General features: G+C 37.5%; 1 protein-coding gene across 4 annotated transcripts; it reads left to right on the plus strand.

The window, feature by feature from the left end:
• Positions 1-10,110: 10,110 nt before the first annotated feature.
• LOC107867980 (serine/threonine-protein kinase MPS1) lies at positions 10,111-23,994 on the plus strand. 4 transcript variants are annotated; one of them, XM_016714505.2, is made up of 7 exons: positions 10,112-10,596; positions 13,474-13,887; positions 14,181-14,510; positions 14,601-15,109; positions 19,696-19,896; positions 22,785-22,946; positions 23,107-23,994. In XM_016714505.2, exons 1-7 carry the CDS (start codon positions 10,383-10,385, stop codon positions 23,689-23,691), a joined length of 2,415 nt encoding a protein of 804 aa, XP_016569991.1. In that variant the 5' UTR covers positions 10,112-10,382; the 3' UTR covers positions 23,692-23,994. The 4 variants fall into 4 exon arrangements, with proteins under 4 accessions (XP_047267813.1, XP_016569991.1, XP_016569993.1 ...); XM_047411857.1 differs by having other exon boundaries at positions 10,111-10,596; positions 14,181-15,109; positions 23,159-23,994; XM_016714504.2 differs by having other exon boundaries at positions 10,113-10,596; positions 14,181-15,109.
• The last annotated feature ends 20 nt before the right edge of the window (positions 23,995-24,014 follow it).

The raw sequence follows: 24,014 nt of genomic DNA on the forward strand, positions 1-24,014 counted from the left end.
TGTGAACTACCACCTTGGTCCCAATAGGTAAGCCCAAACCTTCTCAAAGGCATAAACAACTGCAAGGAGCTCCTATTCAGTAACAGTGTAGTTCCTCTGAGCTCCATTTAAGGCCTTGCTTACATAATAGATGGGATGAAACAACTTGTCCCTCTTTTGGCCAAGTACAGCCCCAAGCGCCACTCCACTTGCATCGCACATGATCTCGAATGGCTTTGGCCAATTTGGGACAACAATAATAGGAGCATCAACCAATTTCCCTTTAAGGCATTCAAATGACTTCAAGCAATCATCATCAAATATAAACTTGGCTTTCTTGTTTAAAAGTTTGCAAAGTGGGTTTGTAATTTTTGGGAAGTCTTTTATGAATCACTGATAGAAGTTCGCATGACCAAGGAAACTATGCACTCCCTTTAATGAAATAGGAGGTGGTAGCTTCTTAATAACCTTGACCTTAGCTCGGTTGACCTCAATCCTCTTGGATAAAATTTTGTGACCAAGGACAATGTCCTCCTTTACCATAAAGTGGCATTTCTCCCAAATAAGCACAAGATTAAATTCCTCGCACCGCTGCAAAGCTCTACTCAGATTCACTTAACAAAGCTCAAAAGAATCACCTACTACTAAGAAATCATCCATAAACACCTCTAAGGTGTCTTCAGCTATATCGAAAAAAGATAGACATCATTCACCGTTGGAAGGTAATGGTGCATTACACAAAACAAACGACATCTGCTTGAAAGCAAAAGTACCATACGAACAAGTAAATATTATCTTCTCCTGATCCTCTAGGGCTATAGAAATCTGGTTATAGCCCGAATACCCATCCAGGAAATAATACCAACCTCTTTCCACCAACCGATCAAGCATCTGATCCATAAAAGACATTGGGAAGTGGTCCTTCAAAGTCCATGAGTTGAGTTTACAATAGTCCATACAAACTCTCTACCCAGTCATAGGTCTGAGTGGGATTAACTCATTTTTCTCATTTGCTACAACAGTTATGCCCCCTTTCTTGGGCACACATTGGACAGGGCTTACCCACTTACTATCGAAAATGGGGTATACAACTCCTGCGTTAAGCTATTTGATGATCTTCTTCTTAGCCACCTCTTGTGTAGGTGGGTTAAGATGGCATTTGTGCTCAATAATCAGAGTGCAATCTTTCTCAAGCTGAATTTTGTGTGTGCAAATACCCAGAAAAATACCAATAATATCCGCAATAGTCTAGCCTATCACCCTTTTATACCTGCGGAGCACTAAGATGAGTGCCTCCACCTGCTGTTCCCTCAGATTTACTGGAATAATCACCAATAAAGTGTTTTCACTACCTAGAAAAACATATCATCCATCTTCTTGGGTGTATAAGAATATGATCCTATTTTCGTTAAGGCACATACAGTCTCCTCGTACTCTTTAATGCCTTTGCTATCGAAATTCATCAAAACTGTAGCCAAAGGCTCAACAACAAATTTCTCCTCTATCAATACTTCTTACTCATCCTAGTAATATACATCCATAATAGAGAACACACTTATTTCTTATGCTGCTTCATAGATTGACACATATCAAACTGAACTACTTCAACATTAAGCTTGGACAAGAGCTCATTAGCTATCAAATCAATAAGTACACTTTTAGTTGCAAAGAAAGGTCAACGCAAGATTATGGACACCTTAAAATCCACCTCACAATCTAGAATAACAAAATCCACGGGAAATATGAAGCTGGCCACCTTCACTGGAACATTATACAAAATATCCACTGACAACTTTACTGACCTGTCCGCCATCACTAGTACATATTTATGGGTATAGGATCCCCCAAACCCAACTCTTATAAATAGCAAGCGACATCAGGTTAATACTTGCTCCCAAGTCACATAAAGCTTTAGCAAAGTCAAGAGACCCGATAGTATAAGAAATGGTAAATGCTCCTGGGTCTGCTTTTTTTTTTGCACCAGAGATCTTGTTAAAATGGCACCACAATAGTGAAGGTTATCCACCGGTTCATAGCTTATTATTCTTTTCTTTGTTACAAGGTCTTTCAAAAACTTAGCATATCCAGGCATCTGCTCAAGTGCCTCCACTAAAGGCACATTCACTATCAGCTGCTTCAACATTGCCATGAATTTTCTGAAGTTGGTATCATCAGCTTTCTTCTTCAGTCTATGAGGAAAGGACGACGGTGGTTTTGGGAGAGTGGCAACCACTGCGTCCTTCTCATTTTCTTTTTATTTTTCTAACTCATCAACCTTCTGATGGTTAGAGGGAATGCTACTATCATCCAGCTTTTCTGACACCACTAGCTAGCCTTCTTTATTTTTAACATCCTCTTTAATCACATCTTCAACCACAAGTTTGCCCACAGAAGGGCTCGATAATACTTTACCACTCTGAGTGCTAACTGCCATGCACGAGTCATTATTTTGAAGATTCTAAACTATATTACTCAGTAATGTACCGCTCTCCCTCTAATTCAGTATTGTTGAGAGCTGAATCATCTACTATTCTAACTATTTGATAGAATTTGAATGTGAATTTACTAGATAACTCATGAAAGATCGATCACTCTTTATCGTGGTCACCCCAGTATTTCTTGCCTTAACTTTCTTTAATAGTTTCTCCATCATGTTCTCCATGGATATTTTACTTAAGCTTTTCGGAGCATTATCTCAACTTCCAAGAGGTACATACAGTTCGCTTCTGTTATTTTTTATTCTTCTCACTCCTTTGATATTTATCCTTATAACCAGCTTTGTCATAATAGTTTTGACCTTAATGTCCTTGGCTATTACCTCAAAACCCCCCTGATTATTTTGATAGTTTGCCTTCTTCTCAGAAGAATTAGCTCTGCCTTGTGACCCCACAACTTTTACCTTCTCAGTCTTCCCAAACAATAAGTGTTTAGTAAGCAGATCCATCTATGCTTTCATGTGTGCCATATCTTGGTCACGCTTCTTCTCTTTCTGATGTTGCTCCGCCGACATACCACTATATATGGTAGGGCTCGCTACACAGAATCCCTGGTATGCCAAGATCTACTTGTCTTAGTTAACCGCTCTAATCTATTTGCATCCTCATTGAATATAAGCTCCATGAATGCTCCTCCTGCTGCATTGTCAATGGTTGGTTTGTTATAGAGTTCAAGGCTCTATAGAAAGTCTTTATTAAATGCTCGTCAGTCATCTTGTGGTTGGGATACTGTGTTAATTTTTTCTTGAAGCACATCCAGGTTTCATGCAGTGCCTCATTTGGCAATTGTCTGAAATTGCTAATTTTATCCCTCAACTGTAACATCCTGGAGGGTGGAAAGATTGTTTCTAGGAAAGCTCCTTTCAATTGCCTCCAGTTTGTTATAGAATCGAGGGCCAACTCATTCAACTACATCGTTGCCTCCCCAGACAGAGAAAATGGGAACAACCGAAGATGAATTGCATTTTGACCAACACCAGGGTTATAAAAGGATTTGCAAATATTGATAAAATTCACCAAGTGCATATTTGGGTCATCCCTTGGAAGTCCTCTAAACAACCCCTTAAGATTAAGTAGTTGTATCATAGTGCTGGTTATGTTGAACTTCACCCTAGGTTTCAGTGGGGTGGAATAATAGCTTCAGTAGCACCAGCTTCATCCAAGTCGTCATCCTCATCATCAAGATTAAATTACACAGTAGGTCGGCGGTTTGCTCTCTCTCTAGCTGCCCGATTTCTGTTTACAACCACCTCTACATTCTCTGCATGCCTCCTGTTTGCTGGGTTAATCAGATCATCATCAGTATTAGGGTCACGATCTGGTTGCCCGTCATTTTGCCGATTGATCTATGCTCTAGCCAAGTCAGCTAGTCTATCAGCTTCTTATTGTTCTTCCATTCTGTCAATTAGATGCAGTTTAGGATTGAAGGGTAATAGTGATTCTCCTAAACTTCTGGTGCATGGAAGAAACAACAATGAACCTGTAATAAACCAAAAATAAAAAATAAAAGTAAAATTTGAGAAACTTGACCAAAAGTCAATTAACAATCACAAACTTAATTGACAATCGTATTCCCCGACAACGACGCCAAAATTTGATATGCCCAAATTACACATCTCTTATGAGAGAGTAAGCGATAATTATCAAATATATAACCTAAATAGGTTGGGGTCGTATCCCACAAGGAATACTGTGTTCACTAAGTATTGTGGTTGTTACTAGACTGTTGATCGAAGGTTCCCAATTTAAAAGGGGGTGTTGATTCGTAAATTATATTTTGCTATGTGTAATAGAAATTGTTGCAATCAATGATTCTTATTGCAAATAGTAATTAAATGATAGTAGACAAACTAGAGCTATGGTTACCAAGATGTTCAAGCAGCTAGGGTTGTGAATTATTTTGAATTTCTAATTAATCACTTCAATTGCAAGAGTTATTGAATCCTATAATTTACCCATTTGTTCCTCAACCTAAATGAGTAAATTATCCTTTAATTCTTCTAAACTTAAATAATACGTTAATTTATTCAATTATTCTCTCATTTGGGTTAATCCCGTTAAGGCATCAACCCTTCACCCAAAGGTTAAAGCCCTTAGATCCCATGTAAGCCTCTTTTTTCCAAAAAAATCACTTTTCTATTCGAACAAGTGATGTTCTTGGGCTCACTCTTCATGTTTGCAACCAAGAAAGGTCATTATTATGAAGAAGGGTTTAGACAACTTCAGTTAACCATGGAAATCAAATATTTTCACAACCCCAATCAGCTTTTCACATCAAGACTCCCATAACCCTATTATTGGAGCTTAGCCACACATCTCTATAGAAGAAGAAGACAAAGTCATTATGTTTCTCATAAATAGATTCAGAAATTACTTACAAAAATCACAAGATTTAGTCTTGAATCTTACGAAGAAAATAGGCATAAGATATTTAAATCCATAATTCTAGCTTGATTCTCAAAGAATATTACCTAGAATAATGTTCAGAGTTGGAAAATATGGTCAAATATACCTAAATAAAACCTAAACTGGTATTTATATGTTCCAAGGTACAGAGTATTTAAAATTTAAATTCATGAAAAGCCGCATCCAAGTTGACGGTCTGTCGAGTAGACCGTTATTGAGATTCCCAAAATGCCAAGTTCTAGATAAGAGCTAACGGTAATGTTGGTGGTCCATCGCTGGCCCGACGGCCCATCGACTGGGTCATCACTTGATCTTCTGGAACCATGTATTCTGTTTAAGCCTGACGGCCAAGTTAGCAATTCGTTGGAAGGTTGATGGTCCGCCGCTTGGACCGTTGTAGATATCATCTATTTATTCCCTTCTGGTTTACTCTGACGGTCACCACGGTGATCCGTTGCATGGCTAACGATCCACCAGTTTGACCGTCAATGGCCTTTTTTTGCTATTTTTCAAAGTTTTCTCCTTCAGCTAACTCCTTACCCCAAAACACTAAAATTCAGTATTAAATAAAAAAATAGTTGCTTAAAAATATTCAATTATCCCTTGAAAAATATGTAAATATTTCGTCAAAAGACGAAATATCAGTGGTATAAGCAAAACCACCAAAAACCTCTTTGAACAATCTCATTGAGTTTCCCAAGCCACTACCACCTAAGCTTGAAGTGATGATAATTGATGACCTTGAAAAGGCGATTGTTGAAAAAGTTGTTAACCTTGAGAGTACCTACTCAAAAGGTTAGAAGCGAATAAAAAGATGGCCTCCAAGTAGGAGGAAAAAGATGAAGGAATTCGACTAAGTGGTGATGTTGGGTCATGCCACAATACTAAATTAGGCACTGTTTGGGAGGCAACCCAAGTTAAGGTAGGCATTTGTTTTTGTATTTTTAGTTTTACTTCAAGTAATATTTCTTTTTATTGAGTCATAGGGTGATGGAAAGTCCGAGTATCGAAAATCTGAGCTAAGAGCATGACAAATACTAAGTGTGGGGGTCCCCGGATCCTCTTGATATTAGAAGATGCTATAGCTAGGCCTAGAGGACTCAGGGAGTATTTCTATTCTTACTTTTAAGTTTACTTTGGGGACAAAGTAAGTTTTAAGTGTGGGGTGGGAAAATTCATATTATTTCAGGTGATGTGTTGTTGTAGGGTCTTAATTTTTAGTTGTTTTCTTAGGTTGTTTTGGGTTAAATTTGAAAAGTTTGAAAAAATTAGAAAAAGATTTTGCTTTTTAGTTTTTAGTTTGTAGGTGTCAATTTAGAAGTGCACACTTCACCCTCCCCATGGTTGTTCTTTTCAGTTCTTTTTTATGGGGCCACCCTTTGAACCCAGTATCCTTTTTCTTTTTAGGAAAAAATTTTAAATTTTATGTTAGGAATAAGTGGGATGCTCTTGTTGGTCCAGTGTGTGATCGCACGATGCAGGTAGGTTTTACATGTTAAAGCATATTGTCTGTATGAATTACTACTTTTGAGACTCCTAGGATCTATTTTATGACATTTGAACGTTGTTGGCTTAATGTTGAATTTGTGTGATTACTTTGTTGAGAGTCTATGATGATCCTACTTGAGTTGAGTATGTGCCAATTGTGATATGAGGATTTTGTTGTATTTCTTGTTGTATTTGATGTTTAGAACTTGTCTGGTGTGTGTGTAAAACAAAATAAAAAGTGTAGGTTTAGGAGATGATATATGCATTTCTTTGATAACCATGTTTTATACCCTTTTTTATCTACCCTTATGTATGTTTCTAGTTAGCCCCATTAATCCTTTAGCCTATTTTATTGATAGCCTTGTATATAGCTTGTTCCCCTTCTTTAGTTGACCTTAATTTGATCTAAAGCTCCTAAGTGCTTTAAGTGAAAATAAATGAAGTAAAGGAGTGTGAAAATAAGAAGAAAAGAGGTGAAAGTGAGGCCCCAAAAATTAGCTATTGGTGTTTAAAAAACATTGATGTGTGGTGGTTAGGAAAGAAGAAAAATATGCCTAAATTTAATCGTGTGTGAGAGAAAATACTCCTTTTCATAGTACTTTTGACTAGCTTAATGAGATAGGGCAAAACACGAGAAGTGTGTAGACGAATGTGGTGGAATTTGGTTGTTAATAGAGAAAGCTTAGTATTTATTTGATGTATTAAAGCGCTTAGGGAAGATAGTTACTATTCATGTCTAAAATAGTTCCTACCCGTCCCTTAGCCTACATTACAACCCTTAAAAACCTATTTGATCCTAAGCCTTAACATTATGATATTAGTAGAGTACTACACTAAGGGCAAGCCTAGGGTTCATCATGTGTAACCTGTGAATTCTTTGTGAGAGTGAGTTTAATTTGATCATTATACCCATTCTTATGATAATTGCATCTATGCGAGTGAATATAGGTAACTCTCTTGTGGTGTGGGCACATATTGAATGATAGTTAGCTGATTTATATGATCTCTGTGATTGAGTAATATGCATGAGTTCTCTAACTTAGTGAGTCAATTTTTGAGGTTAGGATGTTTTGATGTAGTATTCTTGAGTTCACAATTGCACAAGACATGTTGGTGTGTGAAACTTGCTATCTGTGTAGTCATTGTAGTGCTAGCTTGAATATTTGCTTGTAGTAGAAGTGTGGAGACTTCTGTGATTATAATTCTTAGAATAAAGATTTATTTGAGGACGAAGAAGGCTTTAAGTGTGGAGTGATGATCTGAGGTGGATTTATGCACCTCAGTATTGTTATCCGGGCTTAATTAGACTTGTTTTGAGGATTTCTCTTGAGCTTAATGAGTTAATTCCTGTATAAATAAGAATCTAAGTGTTATCTTATGTAAATGTAGTGTTTAAGGTGTGTGAATAATGATTTTGGAGTCAAACCAATAAGTTAAAGATCAAAAGGATAAAACTAATACTCTTAGCTTGAGCTATGACCTTTACTAGTTCACCGTCTTAATTTGTATCTTGTTCTGAGCTCTAATATATGGTGTTTGATGCTATAGGATGCTTGGTTAGTTGATCATGATGATATATAGAGGTTACATAAGCTGGAAATTAAGTGGAAATAACATCATAAAGCTTGGACTTGAAGGACAAAAGCATGGGACAAGACTTGGCTAAAGTTGGATGTTTTGGACTCCTTGGCACGCCACGCTGCCTAGGTGCCGCGATAGGGCCGTGGAATGCCCTTAACAACATCCTTGGAAGTAATTTCTAGTAGCTCATCGTGATTAGGACATTCCACACTATTTAGATGGAACGATATTGGTGTGGCACGGACCTAAGTTAAAATCGACAATCTTATTCCAAGTATAAATAGGACTCTTAGTCATTATGTTTAATACCTTGGACGACCTTAGGGCTTTAACACACAATCAAGGAGGTTGAAAATAGGGTTTTTAATCTTTTACCTTAGTTTATTCTTGGATTTATACATGGATTATTGTATTATGATTCTTGTTACATCCATGAGTGGCTAAACGCCTTTTTCCGGGGTTAAGGCCAAGAACATGAGTATTATGGTTATGAATTAATTTGTTTTTGGTTGCTTATCATATTTGGTTGTTTATTTATCCTTGTTATTACTATTTTAAGAATTCACGATCCTTAGAATACATGCTTAACTCTATTATACACCTGGAAGGATTAATGATAAGGCAGAACGTGGGATGAATAGAATAGAATTGTAATCTTACTTGGATGAGTTATAATTTGCATTTAGGATAGGAATATACCTAAGTTTCCTATTTAATTTAATTATAGGCTGAAATATGAATGCATTTAACTTAGTTCTCGTATCCCCACTCAACTATGCAGTTGTGGGGCTAAGTTAGGTAATCGATTACAGGTTTGGAAGACCATAGTCTTATTATCGACCCCGTGAACCAACAGCCAAGATAATTAGCCTAACCAATGAAGTTCTATAACATAGTATGATTGTTCACAGTGCCTTGACCCTGGGTTTCTCTCATTGTTTGTTCAAACCTTGACTTTACCACATTGTTTAGTTCACATTACATTATAACTTTCAAACTCTTGTGGTTATGTTTGTACTGATTGAATCTTAACAGTTGAACTGAAATTGAACAGTTGTTTAACACTGGTCCCTGTGGGATCGATACTTGGCTTTCTTTAAGGCCACTATATTACTTGGGTGGACCACGTGCACTTGTGTGCGCGCTTGATCGCAACATTACTCCCCATGAGCAACAGCTAACACTATTCATTATGTCTTAATTATGAGATACTCTATAATTCTTGTCTTAGAGGCAAGACTTAAATTTCAAACAATAAGTTATGCCCCATACTTGACACTACAACATTGTGTCTTGATTTATGAGATATTCTATAACTCTTGCCTTAAAGACAAGCAGAGAAAAAGATTTTCTTTGCGGATTATTTAACTTTTTATTTATTAGCAAAATATAATAGACACTGAGAAAAAAGAAAAACAAGAAAAAAAAATAAAGATTAGATTAAAGAAAAAAAGAGAAAAAAATAAAGGTGAAGAAAGAAAAAAGAAAAAAGAGAGGAACAAAAAACCAAAAAAATAAAGATTGAGAAAAACAAAAATATGAAGAAAAAAATAAAGATAAAGATTGAGAAAAATAAAACAAAGAATTTTTTTTATAAAAGATAAAAAAAAAAATAAAGATTGATACTTAAGAATTAAAAAAAAGAGAAATAAGAAATAAATAATGTTTGAGAAAAAAAAGAAAAAAAAATTAAAAAATATAAAAATAAAAATTGAGATAAATGAATTAAAATAAAAAAAATAAAAATAAAAGTTAAAAAATAAATAAACATAAAAAGTAATTTTTTTTAAATGTAGAGGAACAAGATATACCTTTGCTCTCTAAACGAATGTTAGCAGCCGTTTGTCCATAAAAATAATTTATTTATTTTTTTAAAAAAATTATTTTACTTTAGTGAAAAAAGTGAAAATAGTGACCATGAGAATCTTAATTCAATTTGAAATTGTATCTGGAAAAGTAAAAATAAGTAAAACTTATTTTTATTTTTTTTACTCCTACTTCTATCACAAAATTTCAAAAATAACTCAAATTTATATAGATGGCCAAACACAACTCCAATAACAACTTTTAACTTCAAAAAATTATGATATTCATGATCAAACGATATTAATAAACTATTTTCTCTACATAAAAAGAAAATAAAAGTTCGTAAACTTTCGGAGCGCAAAGTGCAAAAAAAAAAAAAAAAAAAAAAGCAGCCCCATTTGGGGAGCGCCAAGAAGCCATTTTGAACTTAAAAGAGAAGCTTTAAATTCTCTCTCCCGTGTCTCGCTCTTCAATTTGATGTTTATGGATCCACAGATTCGTCACCATTTTCATAAACTAAACACCGTATAAATTTATTCCCTCTCTTTCTGTTTCTATATATGATACTTTTATTACGGAATAGTGTAGTACTACATAGTGAAGAGAAATGCAAGTTGCAATTGATCAATGGAGGGTGAGAAGGCGAACCTTCTAGGACCAGCAGAAGCAGCAGTGACGACGAAACCCATTTCCATTTGTCCAATCGATCCGTCAGAATCCGCTAATGTCAGCCGTTCCTTTACACTCTCTTCAACAACATCGACGACGTCTTCTTCCTCATCTTCTCCTCCGGATTTCCTCCGTCACATTCAAGCCGCCTTCAAACGCCCTCGTCCTCGGGGTAACTATTCCTCTTACGCTGCCGCTACATTTTAGCGCTTTTTCATGATATTATCTTTTTTTATATTAGGGCTTTTATCTTTAGGTACTTGCTCTGAAGTGTATGGTGACATGTCCTATCAATTTCTGGTCATTTTGTAATTTTGAGCTATTAAAACTATAGTTTTATGGGTTTTACCCTCTTGATTCTGATATATGGTAACTTCAGTTAAGTGCAAATGACAATTGGGAAAGAAAGGTTGAAGGCACAAGTCTAATCTTTGCTTCTTGTGTGATTTATTTGCGTTTTATCTTCTTCTCGTGGGTTTGTTAGGACCAGCTTTTGCAGTTTTTGTTTTACGTAATTAGAATTGTCGGGGTTTAAGGGATACTTGTGTTTCTGTATAGTTATCTAGCTGTTTCATTCCCCCCCTTTTCTGCATATTGCTAGTATAATAAACACGTGTTAGTGAGCTTGTCATATCATCATGCCATGCTTTTTCCTGGTTGTTGGGTTATTAGGTTCAGTTTATTTTGGCTGGAACTCATGGGAAGTTCTTTATTCATCATGGATGTTGTTTGTTTCCACCTTTAGGCAATCGTTATTGAAATATAGCTATTTCAGTTTTACGAATTTAAAAGGTTGTGGCTTTGGGTTAAGGAAGTACCAGCTTTAAATAAAAATTGCAACTGAGATTACGTCCATTATCTTGTCCTTTCTCGAAGAAGAGTTCAGGATGTTTGACAAGATTGTTTGGTAGTAAAGTTAAAGTTGCAATTGAATGCATTATGTTGGAGAATAATATGCCTGGAATTGCAACATCAAATGGTATTCTTTCTTGTTGCTATTAAAGAGTTTATACATGTATACAAGTGTATTACTCGTAAAGGAGTTAAAAGCAATCAGAAGCAACCTATGTCTTTTGATAATATTATGAAAATGTCTTAAGAGAATGCAGAGCGAATCACAAATAGAATCTACAAAGAAAATTGCAGTATATCCTTGCGCCAAACAAACTAAGTGCAGTATTTAAGTGGAAATATGTTGACACGCGGGCCCATCACCCCTGAGTTTTGAAGGTTGCGGTTGACCCAAAGGATAGCTCCTGAAGTCTTCTTGGCCATAAAAAAGGACCTCTAGAGTACTTGAAGTGCAAGTTCAATGACGTAACTCACAAGGTAGATGTAGAAGCGAGGTTGATACACAAGTCATCTTCAACGGAGGAAGTTTCGGTCTATAATCCAAGAAAATGAGGAGATTGACAATGATGTTACATACCGTATTAGAGCGGGATGGATGAAGTGACGGTTTGCATCCAGTGCCTTCCATGATAAGAATGTGCCACCAAGACTTAAAGATAGGTTTGTGTTTCTAGACCAGCTATGTTGTATGGGCCGGAGTATTGGCCCGTCAAGAACTCACACATCTAGAAGATCAAGTAGGTGAAATGAGGATGTTGAGATGGATGTGGGGCATACTAGGAGAGATAGGATTAGGCACAAAGATATTCTGGACAAGGTAGAAGTGGCTCCCATGGTGGACAAGATGAGGGAGACGAGACTGAGATGGTTCGGGCATTTGAAGAGAAGATGCACAGATGCTCCAGTGAAGAGGTGTGACAGGTTGACTATGATGCGCACGAGGAGAGGTAGAGGTACGCCGAAGAAATATTGGGGAGGGGTGATTATACAGGACAAGACGCTTGTACTTTATCGAGGACGTGACTCTAGGTAGGAGCATATGAAGGTTGAGGATTAGGGTAGATAGTTTCCCTATCAGTTTGTTATTATTACACATATACTATGTTGTTCTTCGATTTTATTATTACTTGTTGTTTCCTTTGCTTCGATTATCACAGTATGTGTTGTTGTCACTGTTCTATTCTCATTATGTTCAACATGACTTCTTTATTACTGTATCTTCCTTTCCATACTTGTTTTTATTATGGTTTGCTTGAGTCGAGGATCTATCGGAAACAACCTCTCTACCTTCACAAGGTAGGGGTAAGGCAGCATACACACCACCCTCCCCGGACCCACTTGTGGGATTACAGTGTATGTTGTTTTTGTTGCTTAAAAGAAGTAGTTTGTTTTGGTGCTCATTCTAGAAGGTAATTTGTCTCTGTTGCGATAGACTTAAGAAACTTAATTGGTAGTAGTTTCTTCTAGCTGGATTTTGCATATGACCAGATGTCCGTTCTCGACCCTCATTTCCAAGTAGACCTTGAGATGCTTATGAGCAGTATTTCAGGAGGTGACAAGTCTTCAGATAGTTGTGCACCTCTTAGAATTAGTCGGAGAAGAAGTGCCTGCTCTGCTAGGGAATGAAGTGGATCATAGAAGCTCTCAAGTTTTTTATCTTATAAATTTGCAAGAGTCTTAGGCGTTGTACTTTTTCCGTGGTACTTATTTGCTAATGATTGGCACCATATCATCATTTCCATTAAGCTATTAATATTGTTACATTGATTACTTCTGGTTTCACCCTATGTTGCTCGGACTCTTCAGAAATGTAATCGGGTGCGTGTCGGATCCTTCAAAAGTAGCGCATTTTTGGAGGATCCGACACGGGTGCGGCAACATTTTTAGAGAGTCCGAGCAACTTAGGACTTTCACCTTATTTTATCACTATAAATTTCTCTATCCTTCCAGCAACGACTTGATCATCTTATAGTTGCACTTATGGCTGTAGTAACTTATCCTTTTTCATTTTAAATACATCTGTACATGTTTGTTTTAGTCGTTTGAGAATTGATCTCTGTTCATCTAAAGTTGGACTTCCACGAGCTTCTTCTCTCTTTTTTTGTTTCCCTTTTCCCAAAATTTTGGAGCTTGGCCATTCTGATTCACTTCCGGTGACAAATTTTCAAAGACGAGATCTAACATGAGAATTCTTTAGCTACAATGCAGTCAAATGGTATTATGCCAAGGAGATTGGTAGGTCCTCTACGGCAAGCGTCAAGAGGCTCTACTTTGAATACAGACTGTACAGTTGAAGCAAAGAAGACCCAAGATGAGATTCCCCTGAGTCACAGATTGATGGAATGTATTTCACAACCAAAGAACATTGGCTCTGATACCGTAGAAGCTCAAGAGGATGCATCTATGCCACCTTCAGAATATGGTTCCACAGTAGACACACATGGAGAGAATTATAATTCTTTCAACAGCTTGAGAGATCAACCAAGATCCTTCACTGGTCAGAGAAGCAACATTACAGCTGCTTCCATAGTTACGGAGTGCGAGCACTCTTTATTGGCTGAAGGGCAGAAGAAGGTCCACTTTGCTGCTGATAATACTTCCAGGTCTCAGGGTAATGTAGTATGATCCATTTATGAACGAACTCCTCTAACTTAAATGCACATGACTTTCTTTTCTCTTCGACATATCTTGAGCTTTTCCGTATGTCGTCAACAGAATAATCTGTTAGTGCTTATCTATCAAATTAAAGGATGTCTTACTGGCTATCATACTGCAACCTAGGTCTGTTTAGTAGTTTGCACGTTATAGTATACACACTACATATGCTTTTTGCAGGTGTCAATGACCGGATGGTCACTGTAATGGAGGACTTCTTGTCTCATGTGACTTCATTTACTTTTACAGAAATGGATTGGGATGTAGGCAATCAGATGGAGGCTGTGACTGCTGCTAGCCAAGTCTTGAGAGATCAAAATATTCAGACCACAGTTGTGGATGGTAACGGGAATTCTTCTCTATTGGCAAATAGAACATTAGGAGTTGCAGATCAGATTCACCAATTCAGAAACTTCTTACGGAATGAGTTGAGCCACCCTGTGACTCAAGCTTCTGTGGTTGGATCAACCTGCAGTGCAACAACATTGATAAACTCAACATCTGCTCCGATGCTAAGCTCAACAACCTATTGTCCGCAATCTCATCTTGTGAGCGACTCTATAGAGTCACTGGGGGAAGGTAAACAGAAATCTGAACATCTGATGCAATCTTCTTATCCTTTTCCAAAGAATGAAAACAGGCTTTCAGCTGATCAGACAACTATTGCAGTACCTAGTTCTACCACCGAAACTGATTCAGAAGTTAAGAGACCTAATATGGGTGTAGGGCCAAAGAATAGTATGCTGATTAAAGGTGACATGCCTAAAGATACTTCCCCTTGTGAGGATAACTCAGCCAAAGAATGTGCAACAGATATACAATCTCAAGCTCCGTTGACAAAAGTTTCATCTTCCAACATGAAGTTCGAACCTTCTAAGTCTGAAAAGCAAGAAAAAAGCGTGGGTAGTAAAGCAGCAGCTTCGTCTCGTAAAAAAGGTTATGATCCTGATATATTTTTCAAAGTTAATGGAAAGCTTTACCAAAGGCTTGGAAAAATAGGCAGTGGTGGAAGTAGTGAGGTCCACAAAGTCATTGCATCAGATTGCTCAATTTATGCATTGAAGAAAATCAAGCTTAAAGGTCGTGACTATGCTACTGCATATGGCTTTTGTCAGGAAATTGAGTATTTAAAGAAACTGAAGGGAAAGAACAACATCATTCAACTAATTGACTATGAGGTATGTGTCAATGATTTTCGAAAACATTAAGGGGTCTCTTGGTAGGGTGCATTAAAAAAAATAATGCATGCATTAGCTTTGTTTATTACTAGTACCCTATGTTGCTTGGACTCTTCAAAAATGTCAGCGGGTGGTGTCGGATTCTCCAAAAGTAGTGTATTTTTGGAGAATCCGACACGGGTGCGGCATCGAAAGGGAAGAGTCTGCACAACTTAGCTAGTACCTTGTTTGGTACACTTTTTCAACCTATCTAGCATTAGTTATCCACTCTATTTGGTATTAAGGTGTGTACAACTAATACGTGGAAATCCATGGTATTAGCAATGCAATGGGTTCTAATGTATGCATTAGCATGATTAAAGATACAATTGCCCCTCACAACCTTTTCCACATCCTTTCCACCATATTTGTGGAGGGTATTTTTGTAAACAAATATTCTTTTTAAGAAAACTATGCAATGCATGTTATTTTTAATACACCTAACCAAACACTGGATAAGAAAAATCTCAGCATTACAAATACCAGCATTACTGATTTTTCTGTAAGTATTTTTATTGCTCTTTTTCCTTTTTTTTTTCTCCCTTGAAAGGTCTCCAGCATATCTTTAAATGCTGAAGAACACAAATTACCACAACAACAACAACAACAACCCAGTGTATTCCCACCTAGTGGGGTCTGGGGGAGGTAAGATGTACGTAGTCCATACCTCTACCTCTGAAGAAGTAGAAAGGCTGTTTCCGATAGACCCCCGGCTCAAGGCACGAGATACCACACAAACACATAGTAAAGCACGGCACAAGATTACATAACATAAATACGGCACCCATAAGTAATATAAAACAGAGGAAAGCACACAGATTCGTAATAAAACATAGAACACGGACTCATAACAGGAATAAAACTCCCACCAAGTAAATCCCTACACTAGCGACTCAAACTGGCCCTAGTCCTCTGCCCTAATTCACGTCCTCCAGACCTTCCTATCTAGGGTCATGTCCTCGATGAGCTGTAACTGCTCCATGTCCCGCCTAATCACCTCACCCCAGTACTTCTTCGGCTTACCCCTACCCCGCCTAAAACCATCCAACGCTAGCCTCTCACACCTACGGACCGGGGCATCCATGCCCCTCCTCTTCACGTGTTCGAACCATCTCAATCGGGCTTCCCGCATCTTGCACTCCACTGGAGTCACACCAACCTTCTCCCGGATAGTCTCATTTCGAACTCTATCCCCTCTAGTCGGCCCACACATCCAGCGCAACATCCGCATTTCTGCCACCCTCATTTTTTGGATGTGGGAGTTCTTAACTGGCCAACACTCCGCTCCATACAACATGGCCGGACGGACTACCGCCCTGTAGAATTTGCCTTTAAGCTTGGGCGGCACCTTCTTATCACACAGCACCCCCGACTCGAACTTCCACTTCATCCATCCCGCCCCAATACGGTGCGAGACATCCTCGTCAATCTCATCGTTACTCTGGATCATGGACCCGAGATACTTGAAACTCTCCCTCTTACATACCTCCTGTGATTCCAGCTTCACTACTACCCATTCTCCCGCCTCACGTCATTAAACTTGCATTCCACATACTCTGTCTTGCTTCTGCTCACCCTGAACCCTTTAGACTCAAGGGTTTGCCTCCACACCTCTAATTACCAATTCTCAAAAAAATAAAAATAAAATACCAGCATTACTAATGCAAGTATCAATGAAACACCATGTTTTGCACTACTCTTACACACCCTACCAAGTGACACCCTACCAAGCGACCCGTAACTGTTTACTGGGGTTGAACTCTGGCTTATTTTCTGATTGAAAAGATCAGGGAGAAAAAAATCTAAAGTTGGTTATTTCATGGTTGAAACAATTGAAAAATATTCTGTAGCTAAAAGGAGGATGCTGGTAGTTGCTCATCAGTGCTGTCTTTGAACATGCTAATGGACATAACAACGGCTGGATTTGCCTAGGATTACCTCTAGGAAAAGCTGCATAAGTTAAGGATGCCTATAAGTAACTAACTACCCCTCAATCCCAACTACCTAGGGCCCCTATATGAATATTCACAATCCATGTCACTCTATTCATACCCGTATCATTCTAATAATCAATTTATGGTTTATAACAGAAGTTCTTTACATTTTCACTGCCATACAAGTTTCTAAATGAGGCTAAAGATACCTAGTGCATTATTCACTGAACTTTAATCCCAACTAATTGATATCCATTATATAGATTTTTTTTCTTCCATTATTCTTGGTTTCACTTATTTTGTATGGATTCCAAGAGATTGTAGGCCTATCAGGAAAATTTCCTTCTTTCTGAATTTACGTCTACCTTGTCCATTTTAACACCTCCCATCATCATAGTTTCACACCTCAAACAAGTGCATTTGGAGGTTAACATAGAACATGATCAAACTGTTTCAAGCAACCTCATCTTATAAGAAAAGAAGGCTTCTAAAGTGATCTCATACAGCTCATTTATCCTCCATATATGTTATTTGCACCTTCTGATGCATGCGATCATTTCTAATATTTTCTAATCTTTTATGACTGCATCCATCTTGGTGTCCATATTTTTGTGACATTTTTTTTTTTTTAAATGGTAATTTGTAATCCTCAGCATTGGAGACCTCCAAAAAGTTATCAACAGAGAACTATAACCAATGGCTAATTACAAAGAGCCTAAAAAATGTACCGACTGGATTTCATCCTCTATATTTGCTAGTTTACACCAAAAAGGAAAATTTACAATGCAATTCCATTTAATCTTCTACAAAGTATTGGATTTAGCCTTGAAGAACCTCCCGTTTATTTCCTTCCATATTGTCCATCAAATACATGAAGGGACTTCTCTCTTTTCTGGGACTTGCTATCCCCTCTCCTAATCCAGCAGCTTAGAAAATCTGCTGTATGTTCTGGAATAGTCCAGTTGTTACCTGTGAGGCTGAAGGAAAGTGACCATAATTGGGCTGCCACTTTACAATGCAGAAACAAATGATTATTTGTTTCTGCAGCTTCATTGCAAAGGAAGCATCTGTGTACTGATTGAATGCAAGACTTCATGAGTGAGACAGGCTCTTCTGGCCACTAACCAAGTGAAACGTTTAATTATGGATGGGACCAAACATTTCTGCTCTTTGGACATGGCCCTGTACTTCCTCCTCGTTGCCCCAACGCTTCCAGTTTGTATAATCTATTGAGAGAGAACCTCCCATCACTGTTACACTTCCAGTTGATAACATCTGGAACTGGAGAGGTACCTTTAAATTTGTCAATTTCCTTCAGACGACCAACTTTAGCACCATTGCATTGATATGATTGTTTGAACATTTCGAAAGTTTGTTTGATAAGTCATTAAGAAGGGCGTTGGGGGGTGGGTGGGTGTGCTCTAAGGAAAAGACATTTTAATTCCTTTAACTTCTCATACTGGTACTGTCAAAGTGAGAATTAGAACATTCAAAGTGAGAATTAGAACATTCAAAGATGCTAATATCAATTCCCAAATAACTTATCGTAATAGCGTACAAATTGAATGAGGGCTATGATGGACCACGTTAAATGTGCTGGAATTTTACTTCTATTTTCAAATAAAGCTGTAATTTTCTCTTTCTCATGCTTCTCGCTGTTGGCATACATTCAAGAAAACTTATTATCCAGTTTGTAGTACTGCTATATAAATGCCCATGAATCTGGAAATGGACAGTTCCTTGTTGAGACCTTTGCAACTTCATAGGCTTATTAGGGGCCCTTGGAGAGATGAGACCGCTAGCCGTGCTTTTTCCTTTCTGGTGTTCTCCTTTTTTTTGTCCTTTTCTTTTTTCTCTTCTCTTTTTGTTTGTTCTTCTTTAGACTCTAGAATCTTGAATTCTCCCTCTTTACCTGTCCAATTTCGAAAAATTGGTAGCCGCGCTAGCAGGTACTACGAGCCCTCTGTCCCACGCATCTAACCGGCTCGCGCGGTTCACCGGTTCCACCGAAAACTCTCATTTGTTGAAGCGGAGCATAGTGCGCTTTGATCTTCCAGAACGTGAGAACTGAGAAGAAAAGAAGAAAGAAAAATCACTCTTTTATTTTTAAATGGGCTTGTAGCAAACAATATCGCTCCTCATATAGGAATTATGAGCATAAGGTCTCCTAATTACCAAGATTCTAATTATAATGACATATATATTAATGATTTTCTTGACCATAATATAATCATTAAGAAAATCTATACATAATATTTGTAATGGTTCTCTTGATTTTGAACTCAGAACATGAAGTTTGTGGTGATTAATTGTATCTACAGTTTAAGAAGGCTGATGGTCAGATCTCCTAGGCCTTGAAAAAGTTCAATCTCATGAATTTATTCAACAAAATCTGGGTTGCTTGCATTTCTTTTGAGATCACCTTGTGATTGATTATCCCTAAAATCGCTTGTGTTTAAATTACTAACTTAGCTTCCTCAACCTAATCTATAGGCTTACCAAAGCGGTTAGAACTTTATGTTCCTGCATTTGGTGTTGAGGGTTCACCATCTGGGGTTTTACATGTTGGCAGTTTAGTTTTGGAGCAAATACTGACAACCCCTTCTTTGTTAGGTTACAGATAAGAATTTACTAGATGAAGTCATGAATGGTTCGATGAGTAATAATGAAAGCAGAGTCAAAGAAGATGGATACATATACATGGTTCTCGAATACGGTGAAATTGATTTGGCTCATATGCTGTCTCAGAAATGGAGAGAACTAGATGGTTCTGATTCAATTATTGATGAAAACTGGCTTCGATTTTACTGGCAGGTCATTTCTTTCTATTTTCGCCTTAATTTGCAGTTACAGATTGTTTAACGAAGTTGCTGTCATGACCTAAGTTGCTGTCATGACCTAATCTTTACTGAGGATTCATTTTCCTAAACTAAAGTTGTTTGCATTATTTATTCCTGGTCCTAAATTTTTTCTGTTCTGAATTCAAAATTTTTAGCAAGTTCTTTTTAGCTAACAGGTTCTTGTTTAGTGTCTTATAGTTCTTCTATGCCCTTGCATCTATCTTACTTCGGCATTGAGTAGTAATGCCTTAATTCATCCTTTACCTCCTAAACTTGTACGAAAATCCTTTTACAAATCTGTTTTTGCAGGCATCCTTTTACAGACCCTCAACTTGTATAAAGTGGAACTGTTACTCCTGTAAAACCATGTGTGTGGCATGCAAATGCAGAACTACTAAATAATCACACATAAGTTTCCTTGGTAGTAGTGATGAAGGAAAAACCACGTTGTATCCTAAGTTGCTCGGACTCAGGTGCGGGAGTCCAATATGGGTGCGGATCTAGAGGTCGGATGCTTCATGATCTCAATTTTAAGATTCCGGGATATGGATCTAGGTATAGATATGTATGCGGAGATTCGGCTAAAAATAATTCAAAAATCTACGGATAGAGTTATAAATCTTAAATTATGGCGTATGATGTGGAAAACTCGAGGACAAAATATTGATCAAGAGCAGAATCGTGGAAGGAGGTTAAAGGGAAAAGGAGTGACATAGAATTTTATACATACAAGGTATTCCATCTTCTTCAATTTCACCTTAGCTTTTGTTAGAGATCATTAAATTTGTCGGGACTTTCCCTGTTGATTTTGGTCAAAGTAACCCAAATGTTGACCAAATCGGGTAAGGATCCGACACCCACAACCACACCCATATCATGTTGGCACAGGTGCGGCACCGAAAGTGAAGGGTCCAAGCAACATAGGTTGTATAGCCTACTGTCTGGTAATGTGGGAGATTCTGAGGGGAAAACCACTCAGCAGTGAATCAATGTGCATTTATTGCTTTTGCCTTTTTTCTTGGTTGTTTTTTAGCCCTTTTTTTTTGGAGTTGGATAGCGGAGTTTGCGGGAGGTGTTGAAATGTCGAACTGAAAATTAGGAATGGAAAATATCTGCTGTTGGTTGGAAATGGAGAAAGAGGTAAAGACATAGGGCAAACGGGTGGTAGTTTTGGACCAAGTTCCTTCTGGGAATTGCACAACACAGCCACTTTGGACACGAATCTTAAAAGTTAAGGTGTAAAAGAATGCTCAGAAAGAAAAGGTGTGTAATAGGAATTTCCATGGAAGGGTAAAGTATGTATTTGGCCAATGTTAATTATGCCCTACTTCAGTGTATATCATTATGGTACTTGAGGTTTAGCACATGTATTCCTGGAACAATTAGGATAAAAGCTATTGTTCAGTTGCAGCATGCAATTCAAGTTTTCTTAATTTATAATGCATCTTTTGCTTTATGGAGTTGCGCCATTTGATCATTCACATCTCATGCCTGTATATAGATTTTTAGTTTGCTTTTGAGGACACTAGATATAGGTGTCTCATTAGTAAGATGTAGCACACTCGGAGTGGTAAGTCGACTCTTCTGCGAATATCTCTTAGGCACCGTTCTTTGCTCAAAGAATTTTACTGTATGAGTTAAGGTTCAACAAAGATAAAAACTGATAGTATCAGGGAATACTTCTCTCTGATTTTTGTCGAACATCAAGTAATACTGATCCTAGCTGTCTTCTTATAAGGAATGTGCTTTCAATGGCCATCAGTATCATATCTTATAATGAGCTCTTGAACCTCGATATTCTTTACTCCAAGGAATGATGGAGATTTGATTATTTCCCCATTCGTTTGATCAATTTAAGATGTATGCAATTCCATATTGAACTTAAATTCATAAAGTTGGATAGGCCTAGGGCGAGATGATCTGAGGAACACTTTTGGAATCCATCCAAGGGAAGGGAATGGGGAAGATGAACTCCATGTTGCTTTTAAGGTGACTGACTGCCATCATTGAACCAAAGTCCAATTCAGGAGTTTGTTCTTGTATATCTCAAGTAAATGCCATAAACAGAACTTTGGCCAGTTGCTTTTTGATAAATTGAGATTGTCACTTTTCAATCTCAATCTGTAAATTTCTCTTGATTTATGGTAGATTTTGATTATGCTTAAATATCTTGAGAATATGATTTTGATTTCAAAATATTCTGTACAGTCCAGTTAAAGAAAAAAATCTTTCAGTATCCGTCTTAAGCCTCACTCTTTTTTTTTTTTTTAAATTTAAAATTATTATTAATATTATAATTCTGTCTTTTTGATAACATATATACCTGGTTCATTTGGCTGTAAGTATTGTTTTTTTGTTTGAATATAAAGGCATAGTACATAAACATGTCCTTTAACTTGACCTCAAATTACATGTATGACCTCCAACTTTGAGTGTGCACAAGTAGACACTTAAACTTTTATAAAGTAGAACAAGTAGACACATACGTCCTATGTGGCATGATACACCTAAGATGTATGTAGGACAAGAATTGGCCACGTAGGATGCCACATAGGACATGTGTCTACTTGTTCAACTTTATACAAGTTTAAGTGCCCACTTGTGCACACCCAAAGTTGGAGGTCATAGAATGTGATATGAAGCCAAGTTAAAGGGCATGTTTATGTATTGTGGCAATTATAAACTACTGCCTGAGGCAGAACTTTATGATCCTTTAGCCTTCCATCTAGTATAGGGGAAGAAAGACGTGGTCACCTTAATTTCATGTACCACGTACGACGTACATTATACAGATTTGGAATCTGGTTTAAAGTTTTTAAATATTTTTGAATTGCACTCAAAAGTTCTAAGCTTACTTTGCAGCAAATACTTCTTGCTGTCAACACCATACACGAGGAACGGATCGTCCACTCGGACTTAAAACCAGCTAATTTCCTTCTTGTCAGAGGCTCACTAAAGCTGATTGATTTTGGTATAGCGAAGGCTATAATGTGTGACACAACCAACATTCAGCGTGATTCACAGGTATTTCGCTCTCTTTCTTTACGATTTACATGGAATGCATCTGATTGCCCCACCTCGACATCTAAAAGAATAGTGTACTGCCGAGAGGAAGATAAACATATCGTAATCAGCAATATCAACTTCATACCTTCTTTCTTAGTGTACGTTAATTCTTATACAGGTGGGTACTTTAAGCTACATGTCCCCTGAAGCTTTTATGTGTAATGAGACAGATGCAAATGGCAATACCATAAAGTGTGGTCGGCCCTCAGATATCTGGTCATTGGGATGTATCCTTTACCAAATGGTTTACGGGAGAACACCCTTCTCAGAGTTCAAAACTTTCTGGGCGAAATTCAAAGTTATAACAGATCCAAACCATGCTATCGCATATGAACCTTTGTCCAATCCCTGGTTACTTGATCTTATGAAGAAGTGTCTTGCATGGGACCGAAATGAAAGATGGCGGATTCCTCAGCTACTCCAACATCCTTTCCTTGTTCCCCCAGTTCCACCACAGTTACCAGCTCCTCTTGAGCAGGAGCAAACCTGTACACTTCTTCAATTAATTGCTAAATCATGTGAAAAAGATGGAAAGGCATCGGTGCTATGTATGCAACTTCAAAATTTACTAGTGCACCCCAGTCAAATATCGCATGAGGTATTACCTGTATGCCAATACCAGAAGTTGCTTTGTGATGTCTCTGCTCTCTGTCTTCAACTCCAAGAACAGTTGGCAAACTCAGAAAGAGGAAGTATGCTATAATGCTAAAGACGATTTATACATTTTTGCCGTCTTCAGTCCTAGGTTCTTTAAGGTATTAGGCAGTTACAAAGCTGTCTCCATCTTTTAAGTCGTCTAAGTTACTGCTGTATATACTAAAACCACTCAAAACAAAGTGGCCATTGCAATCTGTTATCTTAAAGTGGGTTGCAGATAATAGGTGATGAAGTGCTGTAACTTTGTCCAGGAAAGGACCCCTACGTGTGTGCAAGAGTTGGTAAATTTTCCTTGGGAATGCATAATGACATGTTCATCTAATTCTTAATATAATTTTTTCTCTTTACCTAATAATTGGTGTTTGTAAA

This window comes from Capsicum annuum, chromosome 4 (genome assembly GCF_002878395.1).
Source record: "Capsicum annuum cultivar UCD-10X-F1 chromosome 4, UCD10Xv1.1, whole genome shotgun sequence".
Taxonomy (NCBI): Eukaryota; Viridiplantae; Streptophyta; class Magnoliopsida; order Solanales; family Solanaceae; genus Capsicum; species Capsicum annuum.